This window comes from Pygocentrus nattereri, chromosome 5 (assembly GCF_015220715.1).
Source record: "Pygocentrus nattereri isolate fPygNat1 chromosome 5, fPygNat1.pri, whole genome shotgun sequence".
Taxonomy (NCBI): domain Eukaryota; kingdom Metazoa; phylum Chordata; class Actinopteri; order Characiformes; family Serrasalmidae; genus Pygocentrus; species Pygocentrus nattereri.
Window position 1 is genome coordinate 11,746,196 of NC_051215.1, and position 24,035 is coordinate 11,770,230.

General features: G+C 40.9%; 1 protein-coding gene and 1 pseudogene across 4 annotated transcripts in view; one reads left to right on the plus strand and one right to left on the minus strand.

The window, feature by feature from the left end:
* inpp4b (inositol polyphosphate-4-phosphatase type II B) overlaps positions 1 to 24,035 on the plus strand; it is a 578,351-nt gene that overhangs the window by 181,829 nt on the left and 372,487 nt on the right. For all 4 annotated transcript variants that reach the window (XM_017717647.2, XM_037538633.1, XM_017717648.2 and 1 more), the window contains one exon: positions 14,201 to 14,263. In XM_017717647.2, the coding sequence (XP_017573136.1) occupies positions 14,201 to 14,263 (63 nt within the window). The remainder of the gene's footprint in view (positions 1 to 14,200; positions 14,264 to 24,035) is intronic.
* Positions 12,869 to 12,968, minus strand: LOC119263541 (annotated as a pseudogene).

The window sequence follows — 24,035 nt, forward strand, 5'->3', positions numbered from 1 at the left end:
TTTCAGTGAAAAATCCCACTTAATTCAGATGTTCTCAGTCGGCCAAGACATGCTTTTGCTTCTTCGGTTTAGAAGTGGATCTTCAAGGTTAATGTTGCTGACAAACACTGAAACTCAATAGTCACCAAAAAATGCCCAATTGTTTCTGTAAAAATGCATGTACATCTTCTCTCAACACACTCAAACCATATCCAGGTCTCAAAGTTATGCAGACTTGTAGATGTGCTTTAGAGCAGGGTAAACCTGTGCTCCACAGGCAATCCATGGGCCGTGAAGCACCCTTTAGGGGTGTGTGGGCCTGTTATGAGGAGGAGGCAGTAGTTCATAGTGAGGCTAGAATAGACATATAAATGACATCGCATTCACAGGCTAATTAAACGGCATCAGTTTGAGACAACGCAGCTGCGGAATTACAGTGCAGATAGTTAGCCAGAGATGAAGAGGCCCCTTAGGCTTTTCTCCTGTGAACCTATCAGACTTTTTTCTTTACTTCGCTCCATTTTCACATGTGTGAACGCACAACCTGTATTCAGGCCTGCGTTTGCTGAACATGGTCCGGCAAACCCATGGGTCTTGGTCCGCTTTCAACAGAACCCTGTTCAGTTCGCTGCTGGTAGCATTTTATGATCAAATGAGGGAAATCATCAATAGAGATGGCTTCTTTTCCACTAGCACATCAGCGCTTTACTGTCAGCATAATCTGCCTGTTTTAGTGTCTAACGCTTTAGACTCTCATTGCTCTCATATCGTTCCTGCAACAAAGAAACAGATTAGCCTTAAAATAAGAACGAACATCTGCGTTTGATTCTTTGCCCGAGCATCAGCGAGTATGCTTTATTTCAAATGAGGCACTAAAACCCTCAAAAATAAAGAGACATCTCCAGACCAAACAGTTACTCCTGTGGGAGCCACAACAGTGTTCACAGTGAAAATGTGATGGGCTGCAGCTCAAATCACCGTCCACATCTACAGCTACCTTGTTGCAAACATATGTTTTTAAAAACATGTTATGTTTTGTAAACATACCTGCAAATTTTGGTTTCTGTGAAGTGAAATGGATGATTTGATCTTTTTCAGGGCCTAAGAAAACAAAAAAAACAGTTGAACAGTTTTAAAAACAGTTGATTTTGATAGATTATTTTTCTGTCGGCCATCGTGCTTTATAACTATAAACAGGTGGGGCGGAAAAGGTTGAGGACCCCTGGTTTAGAGAACAGTATGACTGTGAACTACCAAAAAAGCACTGCAACTCCTGAGGTGGTCTGTGGTTATAGACACTACTGTGTAAAGTAGCTGCCACAGTTTTGTTTGTTTTATAACTTACTGGAAATTATACTGTGTTCTAAACCACATTGACAAGTGTGCATGACCTTTATGAAGACCTGGATGCTGTTCGGGGTTTGCTGATATCATTTTAAAGAAAAGATTTCTGCTATTTGGGTGACTATAGAGTTCTAGTGTTTGTTAACAGTGTTAGCCTTGCTGATCCAGTTCGAAACTAAAGATGCAAAAATTGGACTTTAAATATGCCTCAGCCAGTGGATGACATCTGTAGCAGGTGGAAAACTCTGTAAGTATGATTTTTCACAGAATCATTCCTTTAAGAGACACGGTGAGGTTCATCCAAGGTCAAGGATACAGATGCCATATGACTTCACTGATGAAAAAATTGTAATCTCTGAAGGTCTGTATGGTAATTATTTTGGACTGGTACTGTACATATGTCCAACCCTGCTCTTTCTAGACATGAGGGCAGTATTGAGGATCTGTGTGGTGCTTAGGTGCAGGCTGGCATCTGGACTTGAATGTGGTCATAGGTTTGAATTGACAAAGAGGAGTTTTATGGTCTGGTGAAAGAGTAGAGGGTTAATACAGTGCTTTGTGTGTCCAAAGGAAGATGCTGATATTGCATTATTGCTGTTTTAACCCTTCAAAGTATAGAGTTATCAGTGTTTTGGAGACATTAGGGCTGAACAATGAATTTTAAAAAGAGCAGTTTTTAAGTTGCAAGAGCTTCAATTGATATGCTTTTCAAATGATATGTTTTATTATTCAATTGTGGGGAAATTAGAAATAATAACAGAGATTGTGGACTGGAAAACTGGCATTCAACATTCAGCATTTAAGCATTCAAGCTTTAAGCATGAAAAAAATGGTTGTGCTGGGCTTCTTGAGGAAATAAAAGGCCGGGAGCTTAATACAGAGAAGATAATAACATTTGAAATGTAATCGCAATGTTGGGAAATCACAGTTAGACCTTTTCCTTAAGTCATTCAGCCCTACTATAAGCTACAATCTATTTATGGTAGCACTTGGTTTAGTAGTATTAAAGTAACAAGCTGTATTAACCTATAAATTACCATTTTTTAACCACAGTGTCACTGCTACAATTACTAACTTACTATTAGTAATAACTTTAATAAATTAAATTAGCATTTAATTTATAGGTTAGTACAACTGGTTAATATTACTATACCAAGTGCTACCATGAATTGATTGTAGGTTATACTAGGGCTGAATGACTGAGTTAAAGATCTAATTGTGATTTCCCAACATTGCAATTGCATTTCAAATGTTATTATCTTTTCCTCAATTCATTCAGCCCCAGTATAGCCTACAATCAATTCATGGTAGCACTTAGTATAGTAATATTAAGGTGACAAGTTGTACTAACCTGTAAATTACATGCTAATTATCTACTAAAAATAAGTTTGTAATTGTAGGGGTAACATTTTGGAAATAAAATCACAATTTTCTTATTTCTAAATATTAAGTTATTGGAGTGGTAGCAAGCTGAAAAATTAGACATTTTCAAGTTTCTATATAATTTTCTTCTTAATGCATAAAAATGTCATTATAGTAGTGCCAAGTTGGAATTAAAATGGAAAAATAATGATAAAAATTGTTTTAATTCATAGGAATAATTATCCTAAATCATTAATAGAGTTTTATGTGTTAGGGTTATTAACCCCAAAACAATGAATTACATGTGCCAAAATCTGAGAGTGGTGTTCTACAAACAACTGGACACTTAATACTTAGCACTTACAAATTTCATGACATTAAGGCTGTAAAATACCAGTTCACTTGATTCTGCTTAGTTTCTTACTTGTCATAAATGCTCAGGTGACGTAAGATATACAGATACAGTTACAGGCTGTTATAGCAGTGAAGCGAAATAATACCAGATCTTGTTTCTTGGTTACTGACTCTCACACCAGGTGAGAACATCAGTTCTCCTACATAATGAAGATAACTGCACTGAAACTATGACTAAATTACTGCATTATAATCACTCATGGTTGTTCTATTACTGTCCCCTGTAAGCCCACCTATAGTTGTTACTCAAAAACAGAGGAAGTAAGTCAACTAAGATTACACAGAATCAGAGCTGGCATATGTAACATATGTTTCTTTCACCTATTAACCCCTTAAAATCCCAGTATGCACTTAAAATTAAAAGTCTGCACTTTTAGCAGATTGTCTTTTCTTTATGAGATACAAGTGAGGAGTATTTAATATCAACATACTTGCTTTTGTGCCTGTGCAGGGTTGAAGCGGCGCATTGCCTGCCTACAGTTTTTGGATGAGCTGATGGTCGTTATTTTGATAAGTTGAAATCAGGTCAGTCTATTAGCTGCAGGTCAGATTCTCACAAGTGCCGGCAGGTGCGGGTCCAAAAAAAGCCTAACATTACTAACAGTGTGAATCAGCTTGCTCAGGGTTTGTGTGGTACTGTATGAATGAATATGGGTTATAAATACAGCAGCGTGGCCTGTTGACTGTGCTTGTTAATCAAAGAGAAGCGCAAGTGAGCTAAACTTTATGGACTTCTAAACAAAGTGAGTGCATCAGAAGCTGGGTACAGGTGGCCGTGGGTCCATCCTGAGGGAGTTATGATGGTGGTAATGATTATATGTGTGTGTGTGTGTGTGTGTGTGTGTGTGTGTGTGTGTGTGTGTGTGTGTGTGTGTGTGTGTGTTTATTTGGATGCCAGCTAATTTCTCACAAAGCATTTGCAATCCAAGCAGTGCTCTCAGGAGGATGGTCATTAGAGTGCTGATGGATCATCACGGACTTTATCACTTCCCTTACTGGCCCTTCCTGTTTCAGAGCATGCTCTGATTGCTTCTTCAGCTATTGATAATCAACCACAATTAACAACTCATCAGCCACAATCAGACTTTAGCACAAGAGAGGCACACAGCGGCGCGTTCTGCTGATCCCAGATTCATTCCAGTGGAGACATCCAATGGTACCAAAGTGTCCTCCTGCATACGTGGCCTGTCAAAAGTTTGGGGACACCTAGCTTTTCTAAGTCCCTTTAAAACAAATGTTCATGTTTTCTTTTTCAGTCTGCGATGAACTAAACTGAACAAAGGGGTATTCCTCCAGTTTTAGGGTTATGAAATCAATGAGATTTACACAGAGCTCTGCAGAGTTGTTCAAGCGCCAGAACTGTTTACAGTGGTCCTGATAGGAACCAGACATCTGAAGCATTTAATGTCCACCCATAGAAAGGTATTACAAGAAATGGATACAAATACATTGCCTGGTGTCTGAGACATCGTTTTACAATAGGTTTGACATGAGTTTCTGGTCTAGAATGCATTTTAAAACATATTCATTGTGGAGAGGGACATGCAGGCTGTTGTTCTCATAGTCCTTTTTATTCTGATTACATATAAAAACTCAGGTGATGTGAAGGTTCACTGCTGGTTTTGCAGAGCAAATAAAATGGCTATATTTGTTTTAGAGACATCAGAACCCAGACACATGACCTACCACTGGAGCCAGACCTGGGGGTAGTGTTCCTCACTGAGCACTCGGTGGCCGGACAGCCCATGTAACCCAGCTGGGCTCAGCCCGAAAAGGCAACAAGGGGGCAACCACCCGCAAGGTCTGGCATAGGGGACTAGTGCAGTGCAGTATAGGCAGTGAGACATGGCAGGGAGGCCCTTGGTGACATGGACCCATGCAGCAGAAACTGGCTCTTGGTACAAACAAACAAAAACAATTAGGCAAACAAACAAAGCCCTAATTGATATAAAACACATAATGTGGGCAGAGTTGTTGAAAGTCTGCTCATGCTCTTAGGGCTAGACTTTAAACAAATTCACACTCACACATCTCATTTACAAGAAGTGGTTCTTTAAAGCTTCTTTAGGGAATTAAGAGTGGCTTTTCTGTGGCATCACTGCAGTGAACTCCTCCTGCTACCTTTATTTTAAGTGTTCAGAGTTCAGCCTCTTCCCTTGAAGACAGGCAGGTAGTCATCTGGTCCACTAGTTCTGCAGTATATAGAAACTCGCCTGAATGCTTGACCTGACTGGACATTAGGTCTCAGTGAGTCAGTTATGCAGAAATCGGCTCAGAGACGGTAGCTTGGAGCATTCTAGACCGAGAGCTGGCCCCCCTACAGCTGTGTGCTGGCACACGCTGCCACATCTGGCCTACTGCACATACTCTACACATGTCACAGACTCTCCTGCATCCTCGATGCCTCTCAGAAGACAGAATGTGACACTTCAGGCAGCTCATCAGCTTTGATCTGGAATAACCTTCCCATGATCTAAACATGCACCCTTAACCCTGTAATGCTGAGGCAAGAAAAGTAGCTATTCCTGCTTATTCCTTCCTTCTCTTCTTCTTTAACGATGATTTCTCAGTTTAATCTCACATTTATTCGAATAAAGTTGTCAGTTGGGTGCTAAAATGTTTTGTTGATTTTCTTAGTGAAAATAAGTTCACATCCTCTACAGAAAGCAAAAATAAATATGTACAAATGTTTTTTTTTGTTTTTTTTTACAAATTTCAGTACACATGTTCTATTTATTTGCTATATAAATAATAAAATATATAACATCATAACTTTTGAACAGGCCATTTTTCTCTTCCTACATGTAATATTCAGCAAATAAACATTAACTGTGGATTACAATGTGCGAAAATGTGTTCTCTTTAGAGGATGTGTTCACTTATTTTCACATAAAAAATCAATAACGTATGTAATTTGGGCAAACTTTTGCAGGAAACACTATTAATTTAACATGTAAACTGCCTGCTTAGGTATTTTGGGAAAGAACACATAAATCTAATAAAAAAACCAGGAATACAAAAGCAGTTTGAGAATAAAAAACAGCTTGAGAATAAAAAGCAGATTGAGAATAAAAAGCAGCTTGAGAATAAAAAGCAGTTTGAGAATAAAAAGCAGCTTGAGAATAAAAAACAGCTTGAGAATAAAAAGCTGCCTGAGAATAAAAAACAGCTTGAGAATAAAAAGCTGCCTGAGAATAAAAAGCAGCTTGAGAATAAAAAGCAGCTTGAGAATAAAAAGCAGCCTGTGAATAAAAAGCAGCCTAAGAATAAAAAGCAGCTTGAGAATAAAAAGCAGATTGAGAATAAAAAGCAGCTTGAAAATAAAAAGCAGATTGAGAATAAAAAGCAGTTTGCCAATAAAAAACAGCTTGAGAATAAAAAACAGCTTGAGAATAAAAAACAGCTTGAGAATAAAAAGCAGCCTGAGAATAAAAAGCAGATTGAGAATAAAAAGCAGATTGAGAATAAAAAAGCAGTTTGCCAATAAAAAAGCAGCTTGAGAATAAAAAACAGCTTGAGAATAAAAAACAGCTTGAGAATAAAAAAGCAGTTTGAGAATAAAAAGCAGCCTGAGAATAAAAAGCAGCTTGAGAATAAAAATCAGCTTGAGAATAAAAAGCAGCCTGAGAATAAAAAGCAGATTGAGAATAAAAAGCAGCTTGAGAATAAAAAGCAGCCTGAGAATAAAAATCAGCTTGAGAATAAAAAGCAGCCTGAGAATAAAAAGCAGCCTGTGAATAAAAAGCAGCTTGAGAATAAAAAGCAGCCTGAGAATAAAAAGCATCTTGAAAATAAAAATCAGCTTGAGAATAAAAAGCAGCCTGAGAATAAAAAGCATCTTGAAAATAAAAATCAGCTTGAGAATAAAAAGCAGCCTGAGAATAAAAAGCAGTTTGCGAATAAAAAAGCAGCCTGAGAATAAAAAGCAGCTTGAGAATAAAAAACAGCTTGAGAATAAAAAGCAGATTGAGAATAAAAAGCAGCCTGAGAATAAAAAGCAGCCTGAGAATAAAAAGCAGCTTGAGAATAAAAAGCAGCTTGAAAATAAAAAACAGCTTGAGAAAAAAAAGCACCCTGAGAATAAAAAGCAGCTTGAAAATAAAAAGCAGCTTGAGAAAAAAAGCAGCCTGAGAATAAAAAGCAGCTTGAAAATAAAAAGCAGCTTGAGAAAAAAAAAGCAGCCTGAGAATAAAAAGCAGCTTGAGAATAAAAAAGCAGCTTGAAAATAAAAAGCAGCTTGAGAATGAAAAAATCAGCTAAAGAAAAAGACACAAGAATGAGAGACAACATTGAGAATGTAGGAAAAGCAACATATTTTGCTAACTCAGTCTAAGCATATGAATTCTGATTAACAGACTCAATTTGTTTTGTGTTTGTAGTTCAGTAGTCATGTAATCAAAGCTGACTGATGTTTAAAATGAATAAGACAAACATGCATGTGCAATTATTTTATTTTTCTTTCCAGTCATAGTTCAACAACAAAAAAGGAAAGACATCCTTTTAACAGCTCTTTCACAGCCTTTTTTTCTGTGTGTGAGTAGGCTGGAGTCAGCAGCCTTTTATAAGCCTTGTGAAATATTAGAAGCAGGACTAGGAGTCACATTTGGGAATCAAGAGACGACTTCAAAGCTTTAGACTCAATTCCACACAGTGACGTTCAAGTTTGACATGCACACAGTGTGTGAGATATTCTGCTGTCACTCTCTAGACAGTCTGTCTGGGGGAAAAAAAAATGTCTTTCCACAGTTTGGATGCATTTTGCCTTTAAGAAAGTAGAAAACAAAGTAAAATCTTCAGAGTGGTGCAAAACGTGGCTACAATTGAGTATGTTTGAATATCTGGACCAGGGGTCGGCAACCAAAATATTAAGAAGAGCCATTTTGTATTTTCAACAAAAATCAAACCACCCTGAATGCCACAACATTTTATGTCCATTTTACTATCTTGGCTGTAAATATGTCTCCGTACATGCTGATGTATAGGCTTAAAATATAATAGAAATGAAAATGCAGACTTACTTTGCTCTACTTTTAAGCTTTAGCTCAGGTGTAGCTGCTTTTCTCGCATCTCCAGCAGGAAACTTTTCCACAAGAGTAGAATAGTTTCTTTTAAAATGTCTCTCAACAATATTTTTTTACTAGGCTAAAGTCAGTTTTTCCTTCACCAGCATATTGTTTGAATTTACCGGTCAACCTTAAACGGTGCCTGAGGGGCCAGAATGTAATCATTTAAGGTGGAGCAGGAACGTTTGAACTAAAAGCTGCAATGTTTTGATGTTTGAAAGTTTCTCTTTGCAGATTAAAGGAAGCAGGATACCAGCTGGAGTATAATAAATAAATGCAAAGAAGTCAATTAATCTCCATCAGTATCAATGCTTCTTGTGCAATGCAATGCAATCTTAAATCTTTCTTTTTGCCTTTCTGTTAGCAACTAGCTAGGTGAGACTGTTGTCTGCATTGCTGTGATGACCAGCAGTCTGCAACTAGCAGTTATAGACTACATTAACTCCAGTGTTCAAGACCTTTTATTGTTAAAACTGTGTTAGAATAACCAAGTACGATTGCATTATTTTTTCCAAAAAATCTAATTCTGCTGTGGAGCTGCAACAGGACGGTAAAATAGTCACATGTAGCCACCCCTGCTCTAGACTCTTCTAAAAGGGTGCTATATGGACATTAGAGATTATGGTAAAAACCATAGATACACATAGTTACGTGCACATATATGCCACGTTGGGTTCAGCCAAGCAACGGTGAAGCTATTTTCGGGTGGTCAACGCAGCAGCCGGACTGCATTCAATGTAATTACAGCAGCGGCAGTTTAAGAAACCCAAATGCCCAAATTTATACTATTTAAGAAGATTTCACTCAGAAGGTGTGATAGGATTACATGACGGAGAGATCGAAGCAGTCGTCAGTCATGTCTGTGTGATGTTTATGTATAGATAAGGTTATGTGGTTGGTGAAGCACAGAGAACTCCTTGGTGTTGCTTTTATATTAAGCTTATTTCATGTAATTACCCAAACAGAGTATCTTTACTTGATGTGAAATACATTTTTATGAACACTGATTGTTACTGCTGAGCAGATGTACATTGTAGGTACAGTACACCATGCTCTGTATGGACTAGGCACATTAGATTAGCATCTACATAATGTGTTTTGTGGTGTTTATTGCATTTTTGTCTGCACGAAGATTAAAAGTGTTTCGCATTTATTTGTTGGTGTGTGAGACACTATTGTGTTTCTACCAGAGCTCACAGTAAACTCATGTTGGTTTACAATGTCTGGTGCAGATCTGGCATTATCTACAACTAAACAAGTGCATGCACATCTCAATATAATACACATAATATATGATACAGGCACTTCTTATTGAGGAGGACTATAAATATAGTGCCATGTAAATCACATATGTAATCAGCAGCATGCAGAAATATCTGAAGATTATAACAAATTTGGTGAAAATCGATTGGATATAAGTAAATTATGGATGATTTAATCATGAAAGCTCATCATAATTCAACACACATTAATATGTCAAGACACACAGATGTATCATCGTGACTGAGAACAACAGACAGTGTGGCATCTCCATTTTTTTCTTTTTCTTTTTTTCTACTTTATGTTTGTACAGCAGCTTTTCTTTACATTGCCAGTATTAAAAGTTACAAGTGACCATTTTGGAGATACGAGTTGTTCTTTGGACAGTGATGCTACCTAGAAACAAAAGCCTTGCAGAAATGTTTCGTTTTGCTGGTTATGCTGCAGTTATGCTGCATTGCTTTTGTGCAGTAGCAGCCATGCACATTTGAGGGGCAGAGCTTTTGCACTTCCCTCAAGCAGTTTGCCATTAGAAGTAATATGCTGTTTTTCATTTGTGAGACATGAAAACTCAACAAGGTAAAAAGAAAAGCATTGCAGAAACATTCCACTTTCCTGGCCGTAAAGAAGGTCATTGTTTTTCCAGTAAGGTATTGGCTTCTGTTCACACATGACAGCCCCCCCCCCCAGCAAATTTTACAAACTGTACTTTCTCATTCAGGTAAATTGCTGTGTCAATCTTACTGATATTTCAACTTCAGCCTTTGTTCACAATCAACTCCTTCCTTTTTAATTATAGTATTCTCGTATGAAAGTGTATGTGTCAAAGGAGGTTGTGCCCTGATTTTGGAAATCTTGGAAATCTTGGATTACTTGGAATCAGAAGTGAACTGACCTAATTATAAGCTTTTTATTTAATTGTAACTGTTTCACTCTACATGATACTTTTACCCTGATTTAGCCCCGATTCTCACTCTGGCCAAGTCTGTGCTAGCTGGCTCTAGTCTGCAGATTTGTGGGTCAGTCAGAGTCGACAGTTGGAGGTAGAATCGAGTAGTGTATGATTTATGTCTAATCTATGTCCTCCTCATCACGTTTCAGACCAGTCGGAGTTTATCAAACGTTTTCGACCCACCTGTGAGTGTAATCTAGTAGTGCAACCTGGTCAACGACTCAATCTGAACAGATTCCTGAAACAGCCAATGAAAACTGAATGTATGAAAGAAGAAAATACAGCAAGTAAATAAAGAAAAATGATGGAGAGTCACTCACATGTGGAGCAAAGCTTTTTTAATGAACTGAGTTTAAGACACTTGATCCATGACCCTCATTTAAACATGTTTACCTGCTGCTTCTTTACTGTGTCAGAGCAAATGGCAGAGAAAACAGCAGCAGCATCTCCTTATTTGCGTCTCCTAGTAACGGGAGTATGCGAGAGTTTGAGTGTTCAGCGAGTTCAGCAACAGCTTAAAAGTTGAGTTGTGTGTGATCCGTAATCAGTTAGTGCAGGGGTCTGTAATTAAAATTCAATGAGGTCCAGTTAGAGAAAATTTCCTCAAGCAAAGATCCTTGCCATATACTGTTTACTGAAGCAGCGTAGTAGGTATATCAACATCTTATACAGTCAACAACTGAATGTTAAATCAAATGAAGTACAATTCAGTCATATTTCAACATTTATTATCAGTTTTCTCTTTTTAGAGCACGTCATGTGAAATAAGTTCCCTCTGACTCACTTTCTTCTCCAACTGCTGTTTCTCGCCTCGTCCCTCCCCTGTGTGTGCGATTGGTCTGTGAGTGTCTCGGCCACTAAACCGCTACTGTAAAGCCTAGAAAACTTACGCTGATTAAAATAGGACCACCCCATCAAAATGAAATAATTCTCCATAGTTTATTGGTTATAGGTCCAGGTCCACATAGGACAGCATCTGGGTCCAGGCTTGGTCCGCCTAATGGTGACCTCTGGTTTAGTGTGTGAAAATTTGGATAGTGCGAGATGCCCGTTTTCTTTTAATTGTTTTGGGAATTATTTGTCAAAATATTGGTTCAAGGTCATTCTGTTTCAGTAAAGGCAGTGTGGTGTTTTGTGCTAGTATGTGCCACATGCTTCTTTTAGACAGTGATAGGAAACACATTAGCACATAGGAATCTCAACTCCACATGCTGGTCCATTTTGCTCTAGTCAGCTAATGTATGCGCCATGGCTACTTAGGACACAGCCTTTAAAGAGTTTAAAGGGACAATGACAAGAGTGTCGGGCTAATGATGCTTGCGGTAAGCGGGTATTGTCAGGGGTTTGCATTTGTCCTGTCAGTTGGCTCCAAGAACAGGTGCATTAGTCAAAGTACATGAGTGATATGATGAGATTAGTGGCTTAGCGGGAGTGTATACACCCCCCTGCTCGTGGCCTGTGTGCTTTGGGGCCCCCCTGAGGCCTCCAGGTGGAGGTGAGTGGGGCAGATGGTGTGGAGCGAGCGGCCTCTCTCAGCTGTCTGTCATCGAAGCTACTCACGGCGATGGATAGGCACGTTCTGTCGCTCTGACACGCGCTGCCGTCTGAGAAATAGATTGCAGTTGGTTTGCATAATCTAAAATGGCTGCCACCATCAATCACTCCGCATTCAGAGCCTTTATCCCTGGCAGGATAAGCGGGCGAAACGAAGACAGCAGAGTTCTTCCTAGCCCTTTTCCCTCTCATTATCCTTTAGAGTTAGTGGACATAATGTCTAACTCTGTCCACGTTTCAACACTTTGTATCTATAATAGATAAAGGGCAAATATAAGTGTCCCCATGAGAGAAGGTGTTATGTGGTAATTTCTGTACCAGTTGCTGTCTGACTTGTCCTGTAATGTCAGCTTTCATGTGAGGGCGGGGAATTGAGCCCATGTTAAGCCCAAACATAGACTAAATCATGTACAGCCGTCATAGAGTCTGTCATTACCATAGAGTCTGGTGTGGCTCTACCACCAGACAGGATTGAAAATTTCTTGAAAATTTCATCTACTATTTGCATTGGTTTCACAGTAATTCACCGCAGCATATTAACAGTATGATAACAGTAAAATAGTAACTTTATACTGTGGCTTCACAGTCACCTACACTACAAGATACCTGATGGTATCTGCATTCTGCTGTAAACTTATATATATAGGTTAAGTGATACTTTATTAATCCCACAAATGGGGAAATTCCACCTCTGCATTTAACCCATCCGTGAAGTGAAACACCACATACACACTAGTGAATAGACACACACACACTAGGGGGCAGTGAGCACACTTGCCCGGAGCGGTGGGCAGCCCTATCCACGGCACCCGGGGAACAATTGGGGGTTAGGTGTCTTGCTCAAGGACACCTCAGTCATGGACTGTCGGCACTGGGGATTGAACTGGCAACCTTCCGGTCACAGGGCCAGTTCCCTGACCTCCAGCCCACGACTGCCCTCAAAAATATGGAGCGCTTCACGGATTTGCATGTCATCCTTTCGCAGGGGCCATGCTAATCTTCTCTGCGAGCACAATATACATATAGTATATATATATATATCACTGTGTATGCACATACTATAATTTCTTTGCAACTCAATGCAAAGTTTTTCATTACCAATGATATTATCAGTGATCAATTTGAGTGAAATGTAGAATCTTTAATTGTTTGCCTGAATTTTAGAATTTCTTAGCATTTTATTGAATGCCCTACTTTTGCTTAAATGATGGCATGCACTTAAACTGGCACTGACTCCCCGGGTTTTGCAAAGTCCTCTAATCACTAGATCTGGCCTTTTAATACGAAAGCATTTACATGGCCAATTCAACAAATTTGCGTCTAGATTCTAAAATCTTTCATTGTTTATTTCAAGGTTTAAATGAAAATTTTCAAGGTGGTGTCAGATTTTGGACCCCACTATATGTATTTTGAAAACGCAAATAAATAAAAACATTTTAAAATAAAGTAAATAAGTCTGAATTATCATCATAGAAACAACAACAACACAATCTAAATAGAATGTCTGCAGCAACATAAACTAAATAGGATCTCACAAAAAAAAACTATGAAGAATGGTCTACAAGCAGATTCCTTTCATGACAAACCATAAATACCCAGTACATGAGGAAGTCTTTGAGTAAAGCCTGAAACCTGGCTGAACACAGTTGCGCTAGTTTAGCACAGCTGAATTGCTAAAACTAAAAGGAAGGAAACAAAAAAGTTCCATTTGGAATAAGATTAAATACTGTACCATCATATGTGTTTAATTTCCAGTCAGAAATGTCCATTAAATAGGTAATTTTTTTATATATATAAGCAGGGAAATAAGCAGGAAATTGTAACTTTACAAGAGAAGGCAAAATGTTCTTTACTTGTAATGTAATGTAAATGTTTTATTCCAAGTGCATTTTAGTGCATTTCTATTGGTCATAAAAATATCACAATATGAAGGATACCAACTGTGTTTAACTGATGCAGAAAACTACAAAAAGAAAGAAAAAAATGGAGATACTCCTCTGTTTTGTTACCGTTTTCTTTAGATTTTCCCCTTCCTTATTCCTTATGATATCTTATATCTAATATTCTTATAAATGTGTGCTTTAGCCATTTTAGATGCACATAAGCAAGAATTTTGCTGGGGGGTGTTTGTGTAGTTGCTTGTGTGAATGTTAGTATCTCTTTGCAGTTCAGTTCATGGTTTAATGCATGTATGATGAAGTTCAACCTTTATGTTTAGCAGAAGTTTTGCCCTCTCTTTTTACCTTTCTTCTCTTTTTTGTCTCCTCTTCAGCCCCTCCCTCTCACACTGGTGTCATCCTGATCCCAAAAATTCCACACCTTGAGTTCTGCCTGGGTAAGTCATACTGATCTCTCTGTCTCTGTCTGGCCACATTTGAACAGTTAGGCTAGGACTAGATTTAGATTTTGGGTTAAAGTTAAAATTAGAGGGAGTGTTCAGGATTAGAGAAGCATTAAAGACATCACAGTGGACATACTGCAGATAGACTAGATACAAGGGGTGTAGAAATGAATGGAAACACTGCATGAAAGGTCTTCAGGCCCATGCCAGATGTAGGCTAGAGAGGTATAAAGCCCCCTGGGTATTAAGCAGTGGAGCTGCATTCTCTGGAGTGTTGAAGCTCCATCCAGTCACTTTGAGATCACTATCTGACTTTAGCCTCTTAAATGGCCAGGGCCCACCTACAATATAGATGCGCTTTGTAGTTTTACAGTTACTTACTGTAGACTGTATGATTGATCACCCCCCTCCACTCTATCCGGCAATGAACAAGGACCACTACTGACCAGATTATTTGTGTACAGCACAGCAGTGACTGGTAGTGGAGTGGTAGTGTGTGTAACACTGTGCGAGTGTAAGCTGTATACTGTGTACACTTACTGTTCACTCTACACTCACACTTACTGTTACTGTTACATACGTCTCGTCTTGTTGGACCACCTTGTAGATTCAAAGTTAAAGACCATAGCTTATCTGTAGCAGCATAGTTGGCATTAGCCATGCTCTAGTCTTTCACCAGCATATTACTTCATAGATACTGCACAGTATAGGCCATCCATCCATCCATCCATCCATTTTCTAAGCCGCTTCTCCGTCAGGGTCGCGGGGGGGTGCTGGAGCCTATCCCAGCAGTCTTCGGGCGGAAGGCAGGATACACCCTGGACAGGTCGCCAGTCCATCACAGGGCAGACAGACAGACACAGACAGTCACTCACACTCACACCCAGGGTTAATTTAGCATGTCCAATTGGCCTGACTGCATGTCTTTGGACTGTGGGAGGAAACCGGAGAACCCGGAGGAAACCCACGCAGACACGGGGAGAACATGCAAACTCCACAGTATAGGCCACCATTTCTTAATCATTAATTGCGTTTACATGCACTCAATAATCCGATCATAATCATTTCTGCAGTTGTCTGATTATTCAAATGATCATGTAAACAGCGAACTTAGATTTTTTCGATTAATCTGATTAAAAAATCTGATAAAGAGAGCTGGATTTCAGCTCAGCAATCAGTTTACTCAGTGCATGTGAACTCTTACACTGATTTCTTTCGAATTCCTCAATCTACATGTATAAGAACAGATGGCAGTACCAGAAATAAGCAAGCAGCGTTGCCGCGAGATGCAGCAAAACCCTTTTGGAGTGACACTGAAACTACATGCTTATAAAATGAAGGATTTAAATATTCTATGTTCATATTTTCAGGTAAAGTGGTTGGATGTTTAAAAAAAAGCTGTGGCATGAAATTTGAGTTTTACATTACATTTACGTTTCTTCTGTGAGTTTATTGGCTGGTCGCAAAACAGAAATCCGATTACTGTCTGCCTCATGTAAACATGGAGGTTCCCCATTATCTGATTACCCAAGTGCATGTAAACATGTTGATTGAATGATAAAATCAGATTTTCTGTAGTTATCGGATTATTAGGTGCATGTAAACACACTCATTGTCACAATACTGATGGCTACGGTACTGATGCAAATTGTAAAATGAGTTGAATCTTATGAGCATTTCATCCAGTACTGCAGGATGTACTAAAGTTGAGATAAATCATGTAGAGTCATGTTATTTCATTCATGTCATGCAGTCCTGTTAGATATTTAGATAAGTTATGCGTCTTAAATTAACCCTTAAATAAACCAAATATTGCCCAAATTGGGCAGACAGTATGTTGAATATTTCATTATGAAATCAAAATTGATGCATGGAGTAATTTTTGAAAGTTTCAAAGTAAGCTAAGCAGAGTACAAATAATGATTTTGGTGTTAATGAGTAATTCTGATTTGGAGTGGTAACTGATGCTGGAATCTGTTCCTTTGCCCAGTGAAAGCTCCTCTTCAAGCTGGAGGTTAGGTTATTCTGCAGGGTCAGAGGAAATGATGCCATCGCTGGTAATCCAGTGGAGCAAGTTCTCTTCTTTCAAACTGAATGTCACTTCAAAGCCGTGGGCATTTTTGAATTCAGAATGTTTGGCAGATCCTTCCAACAGAATGGAATGTTTAATATTTGTCTCATTTCAGTTCTTTTCCAGTGAGTTTTAAGGTCATATCCCAAGGTGTGCATGGATGAGTGTGTACCTTTCTTACCATTTGCGATGCCTGGCACTGATGTTGTGTGAGAAGGCCTGGCTCACGTTCTATGAAATTTTGAGTCACTGAGCTTTTCAGCACAATCCATTCTACTGCTTGGCTATGTGCTTGATTTTAAACACCTATTAGCAATTGGTCTGACTGAAAAACCTGAAGTTAAATAAGTCAATAATTTGGGGGGGGGGGGGGGGGGGGGGGGGGGGGGGGGGGTGTTCACATACTTTTGGCCATATATAATTTATAATAATGTTGATAACACATTCAGAGCCTTTGTCTCCTTTAGCCCATAAACATCTACCCCCAGAGCATTTAGGCCATGTCCTTCTCCATGTCATTCAAAATGGATTAGTAGGTGGAAATGGAGCTTTTTGCATGCGACCGTGCTACATAAAAGAACCATGCAGTCTTTATTGTTGGATGCCCTGTAATAGTTTATGAAAAGTGGTCCCCAAGGGTCCCCTATGCATTCAGGAAAGTTGATTTCTGAGGACCAAAAAAATAAAAAAGTGAAAGATTTTTATTTATTAGAATCATCGTTTGTAGTAGTAGTGATGCTCCTATTTCCTTGTTCACTTTTGATTATGGAAATAAAAGGGCTAAAATATTGAAATATTTATCATATTTTTTATTAGATATTTATCAAATATTGTCCAATCAGGATACAGCCAAACTAGCTAAACTGAAGGCCTTGGATTTGAGAGTAACTTCCAACATAATTAGGAATTGATAGAATTCATGTATCAAGCTTTGGTCTAGAAAGACCAAAAAAACCTAATACAATATTGAAAATTCTATAAGGGCACTAGAAGAAAATCACAATGCATCACAGAGCAGGTCTTTTTCTGTTTTGCCATTTGCAGTGGTATGCAAAAGTTTGTGCGCCCCCAGTCAAATGATATGCCTTATTGTTTTTTTTTTCCTGAAGTGAAATTAAGTACACATTCTCTACAGGGAGCACATTTATGTTCTATTTTTTCCAATGTGCTAAACTCAGCAAAAATATAGAAATTGTACACTAAAAATTTCAAAAAAATGTTACATCCTCCATGTCACTTCCAAGTATGTTCACTGTAGAGGATGTGCTAACTTATTTTCACTTAGAAAATCAATAAAACATGTCACCTGACTGGGGGTGTCCAAACTTTTGCATACAACTGTATAGTCTGAACTGAAGTCCTCACTCTAACAGCCACAGCTCGGAACTGTTTCATGTTCAGAACAGAATTCATATTGCTATGGAAACACCAATTATTGATTTGCTTCTTCAAAGTAAGTGTGATGTTCTTTGCACAATCAAGTGTGAGAAAGCATTGATAAGCATTATTAACTCCATTAATGCCAGAACTGGTCAATGTGTCCAAATTTTCATTAAACACAAGAACTAAAGAATAACTCAGCTAATCTAAATTGTTTACCAGGTAACTGCTCAGCAATAAGCCTTATGATTTAATAAGGCTTTGATTTTATGGGGTCAGAGGAGGAGAAAAAAGGCAGAATAGATTTTTTTTTAGCTTATTTGGACAACACAGTTCAACGCCAATGTGTTTTGTAGCCATTCCAGCTGCTGTTAATTAGATTATTGTTTATATCTGTATTTTTGGGGTAATCAGTCCAGCTCCCAACACAATACACATGCATTTATACACACATACACACATTCTCGCTAAGCCACCAGATGGAGCAGGCATGGCTGGGCAGTGTGCACGTACAGCAGCACATGGGCATGTTTGTATACTGCATCTCTCAGGACAACACACTTGACAACAGAGAGAAATAAACAGATGGAGATGGCGAATGCATCTGTTTAGTCTCACCCCACCATAAAGTAAACTATTAAATATCAACCAGGGTCGGTTCACACCACACATACACCAAACCCACATTACACAGGCATATCCCCTCTTTGAAATGCTGATATCAGGGGCCTGGTAATGTTTGAATGCTTGAGTGTGCGCATAGTTGACATCAGCCCAGCAAGCTGTAGATAAAGTGTGTCCTCTGGCACGTTTCCAGCAAATGGATGTTGTTTGTTCGTAGGGCTGAGTCTGTTAGTGTGTTTTTCTAGCACTTCTTACCACTTTAGAGCTCCTTGCATGACTGAGCTGCTCCCTCTTAGATTAAGATCACTTCATTTCTAAGGTTAGAGGCCTTCCTTAAACATGCATCCATGCTATAAGTCGCCTACTTTATAAACATGTGTTGTTGTAAGCCATCTGCCAGCATCATCGCACTGTACTCTTAGTCTCTGATGTTGTCATGGAATCACCATTCAGACACTCTAGCAGCCACATGTGCCTTTTTAGGTTAGAGGTATATAAGCTCTTTCTGAACAGTTGGGTCCATCCATCCATCCATCCATCCAGTCTTCGGGCGGAAGGCAGGATACACCCTGGACAGGTCACCAGTCCATCGCAGGGCAGACAGACAGACACAGACACAGACACAGACAGTCACTCACACACTCACACCTAGGGGCAATTTAGCATGTCCAATTGGCCTGACTGCATGTCTTTGGACTGTGGGAGGAAACCGGAGAACCCGGAGGAAACCCACGCAGACACAGGGAGAACATGCAAACTCCACATAGAGAGGACCCCGGTCACCTGGCAGGGGAATCGAACCCAGGCCCTCCTTGCTGTGAGGCGACAGCACTACCCACCACGCCACCGTGCCGCCCAACAGTTGGGTCTGGGAAATAAGATTTTGATGCACTGTATAACCATCCATCCATCCATCCATCCATCCATCCATTATCTTCCGCTTCTCCGGGGTTCGGGTCGCGGGGGCAGCATCCTAAGCAATGAAGCCCAGACCTCCCTTTCCCCAGCCACTTCCACCAGCTCTCCAAGGGGGATTCCGAGGCGCTCCCAGGCCAGCTGGGCGATATAGTCGCGCCAGCGTGTCCTGGGTCTTCCCCGGGGTCTCCTCCCAGGTGGACTCGCCTGTGACACCTCCCGAGGGAGGCGTCCAGGAGGCATCCTAACCAGATGCCCGAACCACCTCAGCTGGCTCCTCTCGACGTGAAGAAGCAGCTGCTCTACTCCGAGTCCCTCCCGGATGATCGAACTTCTCACCCTATCTCTAAGGGAGAGTCCAGACACCCTGCGGAGGAAACTCATTTCGGCCGCTTGTATTTGCGATCTTATTCTTTCGGTCATTACCCAAAGCTCATGACCATAGGTGAGGGTGGGAACGTAGATCGACCGGTAAATCGAGAGCCTTGCCTTATGGCTCAGCTCTTTCTTTACCACAACAGACCGGTAAAGAGCCCGCATCACTGCTGACCCAGTACCAATCCGCCTGTCAATCTCCCGCTCCCTTGTACCATCACTCGTGAACAAGACCCCGAGATACTTGAACTCCTCCACTTGAGGCAAGAGCCTATCCCCGACCCAGAGAGGGCTCTCCACCCTTTTCCGCCTGAGAACCATGGTCTTGGATTTAGAGGTACTGATTCTCATCCCAGCTGCTTCACACTCGGCTGCAAACCGATCCAGTGAAAGCTGAAGTTCGCGGCCTGATGTCCCCAATAGGACCACATCATCTGCAAACAGCAGCGATGTGACCCTGAGGTCACCAAACCGGACACCCTCCATCCCTTGACTGCGCCTAGAAATTCTATCCATAAAAATTATGAATAGAATCGGTGACAAAGGGCAGCCCTGAGGGAGTCCAACTCTCACTGGGAATGAGTCTGACTTACTGCCGGCTATGTGAACCAAACTCCAGCTTTGTTTGTACAGGGCCTGAATGGCTCGTAGCAAAGAGCCATGTACCCCATACTCCTAAAGCACCTCCCACAGAATAGCACAGGGAACACAGTCGAATGCCTTCTCCAGATCCACAAAGAACATGTGGACTGGTTGGGCAAACTCCCATGAATCCTCCAGAATCCTGGAGAGGGTGAAGGGTTGGTCCAGTGTTCCACGACCAGGGCGGAACCCACACTGCTCCTCCTGAATCCGAGGTTTGACTATAAGCTGGACTTTTCTCTTCTCCAGTACCCCTGCATAGACCTTACCAGGGAAGCTGAGGAGTGTGATTCCCCTGTAGTTGAAACATACCCTCCAGTCCCCTTTTTTAAAAAGAGGCACCACCACCCCAGTCTGCCAATCCAGTGGCACCGCCCCCGATGTCCACGCAATGTTGAAAAGGCATGTCAGCCAAGACAGCCCCACAACATAAAGAGCCTTGAGGAACTCAGGGCGGATCTCATCCACCCCTGGAGCCTTGCCACCAAGGAGCTTATTAACTACCTTAGCGACTTCGGCCTCTTTAATGGACAAGCCTATTCCTATGTCCCCAGACTCGGCCACAGCTACAGTCAGCCGCTTCAACAATGGAGGAGCGGAACATGGCCCATTCTGAGTCAATGTCCCCCACCTCCCCTGATATCTGGTCAAAGTTCTGACTGAGGTGTGAGTTGAAGATCAATCTGACAGGTTCTTCTGCCAGACATTCCCAGCAAACCCTCACTATACATTTGGGCTTGCCTGGTCTGATCGGCATCTTCCCCCAACCACCTGATCCAACTCACCACCAGGTGGTGATCAGTTGACAGCTCAGCTCCTCTCTTTACCCGAGTGTCCAAAACAAATGGCCACAAGTCCGATGACACGACTACAAAGTCAATCGTTGAACTGTGGCCTAGAGTGTCCTGGTGCCATGTGCACTTATGGACATCCTTGTATTCAAACATGGTGTTCGTGATGGACAAACTGTGGTTTGCACAGAAGTCCAAAAACTGAATACCACTCAGGTTCAGATCAGAGAGGCCATTCCTCCCAATCACACCCCTCCAGGTCTCACTGTCATTGCCCACGTGAGCGTTAAAGTCCCCCAGTAGGACAATAGAGTCTCCAGGAGGAGCACATTCAAGCACCCTTCCCAAGGACTCTTAGAAGGCTGGGTACTCTGAACTGCTGTTCGGTGCATAAGCACAGACAGCAGTCAGGACCCGTTCCTCAACCCGAAGGTGTAGGGAAGCTACCCTCTCGTCCACCAGAGAAAACCCCAACATACAGGCACCGAGTCGAGGGGCTATAAGAAAGCCCACACCTGCCCGCCACCTCTCACCATGGGCAACTCCAGAAAACAATAAAGTCCAGCCCCTCTCAAGGTGATTGGACCCAGAGCCCAAGCTGTGTGTTGAGGTGAGCCCAACTATATCTAGCCGGTATCTCTCAACCTTGCGCACCAACTCAGGCTCCTTCCCCGCCAGTGAGGTAACGTTCCAAGTTCCAAAAGCCAGTTTCAGCAACTGAGGATCAGAACGCCAAGGCCCACGCCTTCGGGCACTGCCCGATCCACAAAGCACCGAAACCCTACTACTGCCCCTCCCATTGGTGGTGGGTCGATGGGAGGGGGGACTCATTTAACTCCTTTGGGCTGGGCCCGGCTGGGCACCATGAGTAAATGCCCAGCCACCAGACGCTTGCTGGCGAGCTCCTCCCCCAGGCCTGGCTCCAGGGTGGGGCCCAGGTAAACCTGTTCCGGGCAGGGAACACAAGTCCTGTTTTCGTCTTTTCATAGGGGTTATTATGGATCACACTTTGTCTGACCTGTCACCTAGGACCAGTTTGCCATGGGAGACCCTACCAGGAGCTTTTGCTACAGACAACATAGCTCCTAGGATCATTCAAGCACGCAAACCCCTCCACCACGATAAGGTGGTGATCCATGGAGAGGCACTTGTGATATACTTCATTTATATATGTAGTTATGTTCTAGCTGAAGTTAGAACCTCCCTGAAAACCCTTCTTCTTCCAATCTAACACCCTATAAATTCACACCCTCACCTTCCGTTCCTATGACAAAGTGTTCACACTGCCATCCCCTCCCTGTTCCTCAGTCCTGTATCAGTCCTACTAGGGGGTCCAGCCCTCTAGCTACATGCAGAAGCTGCCCAGAACTCCAGTGCCCCCACCACCAATCAGTCTTTCCTCATATTACCACCATGTTGAAGGCATGATCTGAACTCAACAACAAAAGCCGACTGTTTAATTCTAAGGAATAATGAGAAGTTGGAAAGTAGTCATATAGGAAATAATTGCCAGAGTTTTGGTACATAACTCAGTGGAGTTTAGGAGCAAAATATAAAGAGAAGTAGAATGTGTGCCCTTTAAAATAGCTCCCGTACAATGCTAGAAATACAAGTTCTGTGCAGGGACAGTTTTTGTTCATCAAGGTACAGACAATGTAAATGTTCCTTCAAAGGTAAAACAGTGGTTTCAAGGACGCATTTGAACCTTTTCATAACCTGATGTTTTAAAACAGAACAATAAAATAAAAAGCCTAGAGAGGAGATGGGGTGTGTGAAGTCAATACAACTAAAAAATACAATATAATTTTAAAGGATTATGGTAGAGTTATGTTCACTGTCTAAATGTACTGAGATGTACCACCCCAGTAACAAGAGGGGTACAGCCCCAGTGACAGTTTCAGATCTTTTATGTTCGTGGTTTCTCCTTCTTTCTGCTTTGATGAATTTATCTATATGATGTCTGCAGTGTGTTTACCTGTGTAAACAGTGCCTGAAAAACATACACCTTTTGTGTCAATGAGCTTTTTTTTCACTTTTGGAGAGATGCTGTCAATAAAGTAATGTAGCACCACTATCCACACCTTGATTACAGACCACTTCGACACAACCCCTAACTCTGTTCCTCACTGTCCATAAGCCGCTAATATGTATGGTATCACACTGATGAATCGAAGGGTCAGAAAGTGCGTCCACATATCTGCAGAAGGCCGTACAGATGAAAAAGAGTGGTGCTAATGGAATGGGGCATTCAGTGATTGCAATAATGGGCTGAAAGGACTTAGTGTTTTCATCCTCAGTGCAGCAGCCCCCTCGATCCAAGAGGAGCTGCAGAGATTTGCACAGTGAAATGCGACTAAAGTAATGAAGGCTCAATGAGTTGGCAGTGATAATGATGGCACTGGAGATGCCTTGTCGTGATGAGCAAATCATGCATGTCAAATAAAACAATGAGAAGAAGCCACAGTCATTTTTGCCTCTGATTAACTATTTAAGAGGCTGATATTACAATAGAGGAGGCCTTGATACTGCGAGTTGCTCTCAGATTTATAGAAAGACTTCTATAGCCTCTTGTTTCTGCCATGAAATCAATACTTGGCAGAGGTGGACAAAGTACACAAATCATGTACTTGAGTTGAAGTAGATACCCAAGGTAAAATATTACTCCAGTAAAAGTAGAAGTCTTTACTCTAGACCTCCACTTGAGTAAAAGTACAAAAGTATTTGGCTTCAAATGTACTTAAGTATCGAAAGTAAAAGTACTAAAAGATTAATTATGGCTCTGATGTCCTGTTATCATTTTTGTAACAAGACTCGCTTCATGAACTCAGTTTAGGTTAAAGTCCTCCAGTGTCTCTCTTGGTAAACCAGTCTTTTAATAGAACGTCATTAATTAGTGACGCTGACGTCTATTAAAATGATCATAAGCACAAAACACTGAAGGTAAACAGTTTCTATCAGGGAGAACCAA